This window comes from Saccopteryx bilineata, chromosome 3 (genome assembly GCF_036850765.1).
Source record: "Saccopteryx bilineata isolate mSacBil1 chromosome 3, mSacBil1_pri_phased_curated, whole genome shotgun sequence".
NCBI lineage: Eukaryota > Metazoa > Chordata > Mammalia > Chiroptera > Emballonuridae > Saccopteryx > Saccopteryx bilineata.
Genome location: NC_089492.1, coordinates 80,363,411 through 80,374,646, shown reverse-complemented (window position 1 = coordinate 80,374,646; position 11,236 = coordinate 80,363,411). Strand labels below are relative to the sequence as shown.

The following is an 11,236-nucleotide window of genomic DNA, read 5'->3' as shown; positions in this document are numbered from 1 at the left end:
TCATCTGGGGATCTTCTTGCACCTGGTAGACATGCCAATCCACCAGCACTGCTCAGGACTGTGACCTACCTGCTTCTGAAAGAAAAAGATGAGCTCTTCACTGAACTTGCACAGACCTCTGATGTAGATAGACTTTCGTGACTTAGTCCTTTCACAAGGTTTTGAGTATTTCAGAAAGTAACTGGTTGACAGTTAAATTGTGAAAGAAATATTAGAATGTTTTCCATATCTGGTTAAAATGGTGTAGATGCCAGGAGAGGCTATTCATTGGAGGATACTTCTACCAGGAGGAGTGGCCCAGCAGAGGGTTCTGATGCTAAAGACAGTTTCAGCTATTTGAGGAGAGGACACAGAGGCAGGAAAATATTCATGAATACAGCAGCACATTGCAGTGCAAAGTATTGAGGAAATGCATACTTTTAAAAATGTATGTAATTAGCTCAGTCTGAATTAAGGCAGACCTACACGTGAGGGCTGCATTTTTCAGATCTCTTAAAGGGCTTTCAATTAAATTCTGTTCAGCGGAGGTTTGAAGCTTGAGTTTCTGTCCTGTACAAAGGCACTGTGGAGATGATATAGGTACATATGGGGTCCTCCTTCAAGGAGGTTAGCCTTATTGGTTAGCTGGTGAATCAGAGAAAAAAAATCTCTGCTGGGGTAAGAATTTTTTTTTTTTTTACAATTTATAAAATTAATCAATGAAATTATAATTATGTAAGTTTATAGAACTAGGAATCAAATCTATAGCTTTCATGATACTTCAGTGATATGTAAAAAAACAATAAACTAGTAAGAAAAATAATTTTCTCCAAGCCTCCTTTCTCTCTGTTATAGGCTGAATTGTATACCCTCAAAGTTCTAATCCCCAGGATCTTGGAATGTGACCATATTTGGTGGTAATTGAGTTAAAATGTGGTCATTGCCCTGGCCGGTTGGCTCAGTGGTAGAGCGTTGGCCTAGTGTGCAGAAGTCCCGGGTTCGATTCCCGGCCAGGGCACACAGGAGAAACGCCCATCTGCTTCTCCACCCCTCCCCCTCTCCTTCCTTTCTGTCTCTCTCTTCCCCTCCCACAGGCAAGGCTCCACTGGAGCAAAGATGGCCCAGGCACTGGGGATGGCTCCTTGGCCTCTGCCCCAGGTGCTAGAGTGGCTCTGGTCGCAACAGAGTGACACCCCATATGGGCAGAGCGTCGCCCCCTGGTGGGCGTGCCGGGTGGATCCCGGTCGGGCGCATGCGGGAGTCCCCGTTTCCAGCTTCAGAAAATAAAAAAATTAAAATGTGGTCATTAAGGTGAGACCTACTCCACTATAGCTGGTTTCCTTATTAGGAGAGGGAATTTGGACACAAATGTGAACAGAGTGAAGGTGATGTGAGGATGCAGGGAGAATATGGCCATCTCCACGCTGAGGAGAGAGACCTGGAACAGTTCCTTCCCTCATGGTCTGCAGGAGAAACCAACCCTGTGGACACCTGGATCTCGGACACCCAGCCTCCACAACTGTGAGAAAATCATTTCTGTGGTTTAAGCCTCTGGTCTAGGGTGCTGGTTACGTGGTCCTGACAAACTGATGGCCTCTTCTGTTAAATTCTAATGCACTCAGCATCAGTGTGTGGTAAGCATTTAGGCTGCTAGGAATGGTAAGCAATATGTCTCCTTTTTCATTAGATTGTTTAACAAGTTAGTCAAACAATAAAATACTGAGGCCTGATAAGAAAAAGAAAGAGCCACCAAAACAGAAAAAAGAGACAGGAGTTGCCTAATGATGTAGGACTAGACATGGGGCCTTTGGGGAGTGACCTGTTGCTTTGCAATATGGGACTTGGTGCACATTTTATTTTTTTAATCATTTGCATGTGTTACTTTGATTAAAATTATATAGATGGAGATTAGTAGGTGGGTAATTAGAAAAATAAACCAATTGACAATTTGATCATATTTCATTCAAATCAGTGATAAAGTTTTGTTTAATCCTCTCCCTATAAATATTCTGAAGAAATCTGCACTCTCTGAGGTTCATGTACGCCACTCAGCTTGCAGAAGCAGAAGTAATTTGCAGCTCTTAAGCCAAAGCCCTGACTAGCTGGAGAGTTGTCTGTAGGAATTAATCAGAACAAAATCCTGATTAAACAACTAATTGGCTTGTCTACTAATTAAAAGAAAAAACAGAGTACATTTCTCTACCTTGAGACACAGAGGCAGAAAAATAGAAGCTTTCAGAACCACCTCTGAGAAGATGTTCAAACCGCTGATAAGAAAAGTCAACAAGGTGAGGCCTTTAGAAGAGGATGAAGAGAATAAACAAGGTCCTGATCCCAGCTGTCAGTCTCTGCGGCCGAGGACACAGGTATGCTCTTTACATGTCTAAGTCAGTCCCTATTCTCAGCAATTCTTGTCTGGTGAGGGATTCTCCCAAACACTGTGAGATCTAAGACTGCTTCTTGCTGTTATACCCCACCGTCGGGGTCACGCACTGTTTGTCTTTGGGGTTTATCCCCATTGTTTTAGGTATTCTATATATATATATATATTTTTTTTAAACAATGATAAATGTTTAGAAGACCATATTGGGATTTGGAAAAGCTGAATAAGACTTCTCATTGTTGGTTTTTATTGCTACCATCGTCCAGAATGGAATCATGTCTTGAATATTAAATCAGCTGTGTGATTCAGTTTCAACAAGGAATGTCAAACATCCTGGTCTTACTAAACTACAAATGAGCAGTCATTTCTCCAGACCAGGAGTTCTCTTTAGGGAGTGGTTTTGCCTCTAGGAACAGTTGGCCGTGTCTAGAGATATTTCTGGTTATCAGAGCTCTAGGACATGGACATTGCTGGCATTGAGTGGATAAAGATGAGCGATGTGGCTGAACTAGCTAGGATGAACAGGATGGCCCTCTGTGACAACACAGAGTCATCCAGTTCAGAATGTCAGTACTGCTGAAGTGGAGAAACCCCGCACTGGACAAAGTTTTCATAAACCCTGAATCTACTCATCTGTAACATGAAGATAATACCGCCTTGTTATACAAACTAGAGACATATGTATCATATGTATAAAGTACATGGAAGGGAGTTCCCAATTATACCATTATTATTAATAATGTGTGTTTATGTGACAGACATAAACCCAAAGTGATAATTATATGATCAGTATTCACTTACAACTGTCTACAGAGCATTTACCTGCAAGAGCTATGTAAGGTTTATAGAGCAGTAATTATTTTTTCATCTAAGAGAATTAGATGAAAGCTGTCAAGTACAAGCAGGTGTGTACCTCAGAGACAGAGTAGCAAGGTCTCATGATTCAGGTTTAAAGGAGCAGGAGCCTGGCGTGTAGAACACACTGAACGTGGGCCTGGAAAACTTGCCATTCTCTCTAACGCTGACTGTTTCTGCAATAGGCAGGAGACAGAGACAGGGTGGTCAGCCTGACCTCTGGCAAGCGCCCCGGACTTCTTTCTAATTCTTTTTTTTTTTTTTTTTTTTTTTTTTGCATTTTTCTGAAGCTGGAAACAGGGAGAGACAGTCAGACAGACTCCCGCATGTGCCCGACCGGGATCCACCCGGCACGCCCACCAGGGGGCGACGCTCTGCCCAACCAGGGGGCAATGCTCTGCCCATCCTGGGCGTCGCCATGTTGCAACCAGAGCCACTCTAGTGCCTGAGGTAGAGGCCACAGAGCCATCCCCAGCGCCCGGGCCATCTTTGCTCCAATGGAGCCTTGGCTGCGGGAGGGGAAGAGAGAGACAGAGAGGAAGGCGCGGCGGAGGGGTGGAGAAGCAAATGGGCACTTCTCCTGTGTGCCCTGGCCGGGAATCGAACCCAGGTCCTCCGCACGCTAGGCCGATGCTCTACCGCTGAGCCATCCAGCCAGGGCCTTCTTTCTAATTCTTACGTCAGAATAAACAATCCCACATGTTAGAAGATTTTTTTGTTTGTTTTTGTTTTGTTTTGTTTTGTTTTGTTTTAAGCAAGAGATAGACAGGAAGGGAGAGAGATGAGAAGCATCAATTCTTTGTTGTGGCACCTTAGTTGTTCATTGATTGCTTTCTCAACGTTAGAAGTTATTTATATGTGTAAAAACCCATAGATTATCACAAATGTTGATCTGGGTGTGTCCCTTTAGCTCTCCAAGGTGGGTTCTTCACTGGGAAAGTCACTGCAGTGATGTTGCACCCTTGCTGTCATGACTGTTTTCCCGTAGAGCCCACAGTGAGAGCTCACAGCAGTTACTGTGGGCCATGTGAAGTGCACGGTTGTCATGAGTCCTCAAAGCAGCCATGGGTCCTGTTAGGATTTGCTGCTCATACACAGCTCCCAAAGTGCAGAGCCTGGACTGGACCCTCAGCACCTGCGGTCTCAACACCTGAGAGCTAGGTCACGAGGCTGTGCTGTTCAGAACAGGAATACTTTCTATGCCTTGCCCATCCGCAAAACAGAGAGCTCATCTCTTTTGTAAAATCAAGACCCACTTCCTTTTTAACAGTGGCTTCCTTTTCTCCTACTCTCGTAGAATCAAGCATGTGGGTCCATCTCTGGCCTCCACAGGCATTGTCTCCTCAAGTGTAACGTTTTGTTGCAGTTACATTTTTGTGTGTCTGTCCCCCCATCCCACTGTAGGCCAGTGTGCCCCTGTTCTAACCCTGTGTCCTGTCTCACTCTCTCCGCAGAGGAACATTCTCAGGTGTGACTGGCCATGTCCAGTGAAACACACTGACATTTCAAGGGACACTTTAGCTGTTCAGAAAAGCGATGAGGGAGGAGCTAATGAAATAATGCAGGGACAGAAGAGCTTTGAGTAAACACACAGAACTGCTCTCTTCCTCCTCTCATTTTAAGTTCTTAGCACGCGAGCTAGACCAGGACTGACCAGCACTCAGGCGGAGACCTGCGGACCAGCATCAGGGAACGCATGCCCAGAAGGTGCAGCCACCACTGTGGTGAGAACAAGGGGTGCCTGTGGGCTGGCCACTCATTCAAGTGCAAGAAGAATTATTACTTCCAGTACATCACAAGCAGAGGATTGAGTCTAGTAATTGGCTTGACGGTTAAATGGAAAACTGTGTTATATTTCACATTCCACTTAATCTGTGTGTGACTTAACCATGCACACTCTCTCTCTATTTGGTTCCTCAAAGGGAAAGAACAATAGTGAAAGGACGTCTCGCAAAACCACGATGACCCCGGTCACATCTGAAGAGGCGAGCACCAAAATACAAGGTCAGAGCCCAAACCTGTAAGAAAAAACTAAAGAGACATGCATATTTCTCTGAAATCTGTTGTCTGATGAAACAATTGTCCTTGATTAAGTAACTTATACAGGGTCACACTTTGAGACTATTTGAAATCTGAATACTTATAAAAACATTTTTTTTCATTTAGTCATTATTCATTAGATGCTTTTAAAATAAAATTTATTGAGGTAACATTGGCTAGTAACGTTATGTTCAGGTGTGCAACATTGTTAAGTGAATAACTGTATGCTCAAAATCCAGTTTCCTAATGTTAACATGTATCCCCGGGGTCACCCATTTCACACACACCCCCTTCTAGTAGCCAGCAACCTGTTGTCTGTGTCTATGAGTTTGTTTTTCTTTGTTTTGTTAGTTCATTTGTTATTTTTGTGTTATGTTTCACATATAATATAATGTGAAATCTTACAGTTTTTGTCCTTTTCTGTCTGACTTATTTCATGTCATATAATACTCTCAAGACCCATCTGTGTTATCAGAAATGGAAATGTTTCGGCCCTGGCCGGTTGGCTCAGCGGTAGAGCGTCGGCCTAGCGTGCGGAGGACCTGGGTTCAATTCCGGCCAGGGCACACAGGAGAAGCGCCCATTTGCTTCTCCACCCCTCCGCCACGCTTTCCCTCTCTGTCTCTCTCTTCCCCTCCCGCAGCCAAGGCTCCGTTGGAGCAAAGATGGCCCGGGCGCTGGGGATGGCTCTGTGGCCTCTGCCCCAGGCGCTAGAGTGGCTCTGGTCGCAACATGGCGACGCCCAGGATGGGCAGAGCATCGCCCCCTGGTGGGCAGAGCGTCGCCCCTGGTAGGCGTGCCGGGTGGATCCCGGTCGGGCACATGCGGGAGTCTGTCTGGCTGTCTCTCCCTGTTTCCAGCTTCAGAAAAATGAAAAAAAAAAAAAAAAGAAATGGAAATGTTTCATCTTTTTATGGCTGAGTAACATTCCATTTTTTATATCTACCGCCTCTTCTTTATCCAGTCACCTGTCAGTGGACACTTAGGTTGTTTCCATATCTTGGTTATTGTAAATAATGCTGCAGTGAACATAGGGGTATATATCTCCTTATAAATTAGTGTTTTCATATTTTTTGAATATATACTCAGAAGAATAATTGCTGAATCATCATCTGGTAGTTCCATTCTTAAACTTTTTTAAGGAAACTTTGCACTATTTTCCATCCTCTCCCTCCCCCCCCCCCAAAAAAAATGCATTTTTACCACCTACCATGTGCCAGGCACTTGTCTGTGGGCTGGGGATACAGTGGTGAGTAATGGGGGCCAAGAGTGTGTTAACTATAGCTCACAGTAAACAGGTATGGGTCATAAGAGCAATAAAATAGGTGCGTATTGTGTGTGTTTAAAGGCTGTGTCCACTCCCCTGCTCTTCTTCCTTTAAATGCTCCCCATTAGCAGTCACGTCTACGCCGAAGGACACCCCACTCAGGTCTACAGTGGTCCGGCTCAGATCCCAGTCGGGCCGGCTCCTTGCTCAGAGCCTGCCCCGTGTTCTCCCAGTGGCCACTGGCACGCAGACTTTGCATCCCACAGAGGCCTGTCTGACGCTGCATTCCTTATCTTCCACTTCCAACAAGCTTCCTCTCCTGACTGATTCCTCTTCCTGGTCCTGTCTTTCTTCAGGTTTCCGAGCGAGCATGAAACCTCACTCATGATTTTTCTTCTCTATTTAGGTCATCCCGTAAGGAGAGCAGTCAGCAAATCTCCTTTCATAGCTGCCCTCAGACACACTTCATCCTGCCCAGCCCAGCACTGCCATCCTGCCCACCTGTTCCAGCCCCCTGTCAGTGGTCTCATCCAGTTGGGATTCTGCTTCATCCCCTCTCTACCTTTTCATTCAGCCCCAACACTGTTAGCAGATAACTCTCCTTAGCCATCCCTGTGCTCTCACGTCAGCTCAGAACCATAGGGCCTCCATGTTGCCTGCAGGACAGACTCGAACGGACCTCACTCACTTGACTTTGGAGGACCTGATGCAATCTTTTCACAGCCCCCAGGATGAGCACTACACCATAAACAAGAAAATGCCAAACAGATAGAGGCATCTCTAGACAGAATGTGCTGCTGTTAAATATAAACACATAGGTTATTGTTATAAAAATAGAGTCAGTGGTTTTACTTTTCATCTATACTGCTCACACAAATTAGGGGATATTTTATTGCTTCATATTCATTTTTAAACATCCCCTAATTTTTGTAAGCAGTATATTAAGAGTGCACACATGATTTTTAATGACTTTGTGTTTTCATCCGAACAAATTTTTGAACAGAGGCAAACAGATTTTAATAGCCACAATTTCTGTCTCTAAGGGGGGAAAAAAATGAGAAATACATGAGAATTATGGGCAGGGTTGTAAATAAAGAAGTAAGAAAGACTTCTTAAGTAAGAAAGACTGTGAGTAAGCTATCTTCTGGCAGAAGGATCTCCACAATTAAAAATGAAGAAATGCCCTTCTCTGTTACATTTGATGGCTCCTCCCGCAGGGAAAAGTGAAGGACCCTTGTGAGGGAAAAAACCGTTAGTATCAGGAGGGTGGTTAATGAACTTGACTAGCTGGAGGAAAGTATGTTCCCACTTAGAATATTTTATAACGTTATAAAGATAGGTTATTTTTCCTAATCTAATTTATATTTCTATTTTTTTATGATCTCTGTAACCATTTTTTTTTTCTTTTTTTAAATCGATTTGTGAAAGAGAAAGAGCGAGCGAGATAAAGGGCCGGGGAGAGAGGGAGGAGAGAGTAAGAAGCATCACCTCATAGTTGCGGCACCTTAATTGTTCACTGATTGCTTTCTCATATGTGCCTTAACCGGGGGGCTCCAGCAAAGCCAGTGACTTCTTGCTCAAACCAGTGACCTTGGGCTCAAGCCAGTGACCATGGGATCATATCGATAATTCCACACTCAAGCCAGCAACCCTGCACTCAAGCTAGTGAGCCTGTCCTCAAGCCTGAGACCTCAGGGTTTTGAATCTGGGATCTCAGCATTCTGGGTCAACATTCTAAACACTGCACCACCACCAGTTGGCTACTCACTTTCCACAATATAATTTCTTTAAAAAGCAGGGAGGAGGAAATTCACTTTAGTGTTATGGATTTTGTTTACTTTCTTTGAAGACCAGCTCCAGGACTTTATTCAGGCTGGAATGCTTCTCTCCATGTCAGCAGCTTCCCTGCCGTCTTTCTCACCTGCTCCTCTCAGCCCAGATACACAACAGTGTCTCCCAAGGCATCAGCCTTTGCCTGCCCCAGGGAAAGGAGAACAGGAAACATGCTGCGATAAGTTTGTCACATGAAAGCAATTTAATCTCTCGTCCTAACTGATGATGAAAGCTCGGCTGTTCAGTGGGTCGATTCTCTGAGTCAGTATTCCATGCGATGTGTCTCAGAGGGAAACATCGGATAATTGGCTGTTTTCTGATAGAAGTTCACTTATGTAAAACTTGCACAAATAGTGAGATTCCTATACCAAGAGGATGTAGCAAAAAAAAAAATGTGTTCTTGACATGTTTTATCAACAATTGAAAAACACAAATCTTCAAATTTTTTCAGACGGAGAGGTAGGCCCTTCTGTAGGTCACAGCAAACGTTTTCTTGCATCCCTCGAAGAGTGGTTAACAGCGGGAGGCATGAGGAAGACTGATGCAGTCTGCTCACACCTATGCGAGCCAAGGGAAGCAAGAACACAGAATATAAGAATAAACCCACAGAATTACCAAGTCATTCAAACCACCATTCTGCTTTACTATGAGTTATTTTATAATGACAACGGTTTCAAATGCACAATTCTTCTCACGTAGAAATACAGTGCTAACAGCATGAAACCGAGGATCTCATCTCTGCTTTGACAAGTTTATCCTTATCCGTATTATGCTTTTTTTTTTTTTTTCCAAGTATATTTGTAAGCTTCGTTTTTTCTAGCTGGCAATAGAAGCTTTTGTGGAAGCTTCATTTAGCAGAGGAGCTATTTGTGTGGGAAGGCAGAGAATGTTTTCGTTCATATCTGCAGACTCTGCATGTCTTCGGAGACTTTGATAAGAATAACAATTATGTTTACGATATCTTGTTTTGAAAAAGCAGAAGTGCTAATGTATAAAGATAGCCTCTTATATGTGCTTGGTATTTTTATGTCTTCCACTTCAAAACATTCAGGGGCAATGTCACAACATCTGCAGATGTGATTTCTGATTATAGAACTCTTATCTTCTGCAGAGCACGGTTTAATCCATATTATTCATGGAAGTAAAGAAAATGATGCATTTGGATTCAAGTGAAGATAACTGTCTGAAGTCCTCTTTTGATTACAAACATCCTTCTTAGGCTTTCACATCACTTGTATTACTTTAAATGCTTCTTTAAACAATGTTCTGTTATCAGAAGGTGTCTCAGTAACATACCTGACGGTTTATGATGCTATGAGGTGACTATTTGTGTGGAAATGGACCAGAGTTAGGTGCCTGTAGCTAGTGTGGGGTGGTGGGCCGACTAATGGCCCCTCAAAAACATCCTTACCCTAATCCTCCAAACCTGGAAATTTGTGACATGGGGTAAAAATGTTGATGTTGTTAAGTTAAGGAAAAATATAATATGCTTTCTAATTTGAAGGGATGACAAAAATTGTCACCATGCTGATACCCTAGGTGGTGAGGGCTCATTATAAGAAAACCTGTGGACAGCAGAACTGAAAACCCACTGGGGGGCAGAGGCAGCCCTGGGGCCTCATTGCTGTCTCTGTCTCTCATTCTCAGTCATCACAGCTCCGTCTCTCATGAAGGCTATGTTTCCCCCGGTCCGCCGTGCTCTGGCCTGCTCACACTCCATCTGCTCATTGCCTGGTCCATGTTCCAGAGAGTACAGTCTGCTGCCTGAGACCCCTGCGTTGTCCCCATGGGGCTGGGTCCCACTGAGGGCACAGCAGAGAACAAGGGTGGGGACCCATCAGCTGGAAGGAGCAGCAAGGCCCAGAAGTCTCTCTGTTTTCATTATCAAAGACAAGACCAGGCTCTAACTAATAAAATTCCTCAGTTTCCACCTGCTTGTAATACTAGAGACTCCAGCCAACAAGGATGAAGCAGGGTTTTCTTTTCTTTTTTTCTTATTTTCTTTTTTTATATATAAAATACCCTACTTCTTCTAGTTTGTATGATTCAAGTATACTTGCATAATTTAATTAAGTTCAATGCTATGCTGTCAGGCTTCTTTCTGTTAAAAGATGCAGCTAATTTGTAGGAAATTGCTTTCTGCTTTCCCAGTCCCTGGGATGCATTTATGGGGACAGGAGCTCTGGCGTGCCTCACATGCATGAATGTACACAGCCACGAGTCCATGGGGCTCTTCTTTTAAAAAGATGATTCACCCCAGTCTGGCTGGCAGAACACTTTGTGTTTATATTGCCGTTTTCTTGAATGAAGTCTTTATCTAATCCTCACAGAAATCCCCATGACAAAACTGTCTCTCATTTTATGGATGAGGAAATCATTATAGAAAAGCAACTTAGCCAGAGTCACCCAGAGAATTAGTGATGTCAGGACTCACGCTCTCCATTGGGTACCCAGCTTCGGTAACTCACCGCACTCCTTAATGCCTGTGCATAAAATGTACTTTCCGGAAGAATTAACCCCAGTAAAAAAAGTTCCTGAAACCAAGCATGACATTGAAAGAGGACGGAATTGTTTGATCCTCACACAGACCAAAGCTCCTGTGTACAGATCTGCATTCTTGTTTGCTGACTGGTTCATTTTCTTACTTGTGAGGAAATACCCTGAATTTTTAAAGTTTCTTTTCATTTTACTGATTTTTGAGAGCAGAAGGGAAAGACAGGAACATCAATCTGTTTCTATATGTGCCTTGACCAGCAACCTCTGCGTTTCAGGATGATGCTCTTACCAACTGAGCTATCTGGCCAGGGTGAACCCCGAATTTTTTAAACATCCCCCAGGACATTACAGCAGATCACGGCTGACTGGGGGTCCTCTGCCCC

The 11,236-nt window shown here is 43.8% G+C and overlaps 1 protein-coding gene across 1 annotated transcript in view; it reads left to right on the top strand.

The window, feature by feature from the left end:
* Window positions 1-2,205: 2,205 nt before the first annotated feature.
* The window catches only part of CNGB3 (cyclic nucleotide gated channel subunit beta 3), a 133,580-nt gene continuing 124,549 nt past the window's right edge, over window positions 2,206-11,236 (top strand). The window contains exons 1-2 of the mRNA XM_066264697.1: window positions 2,206-2,345; window positions 5,140-5,221. Of these exons, the coding sequence (XP_066120794.1) occupies window positions 2,235-2,345; window positions 5,140-5,221 (193 nt within the window). The 5' untranslated portion in view covers window positions 2,206-2,234. The remainder of the gene's footprint in view (window positions 2,346-5,139; window positions 5,222-11,236) is intronic.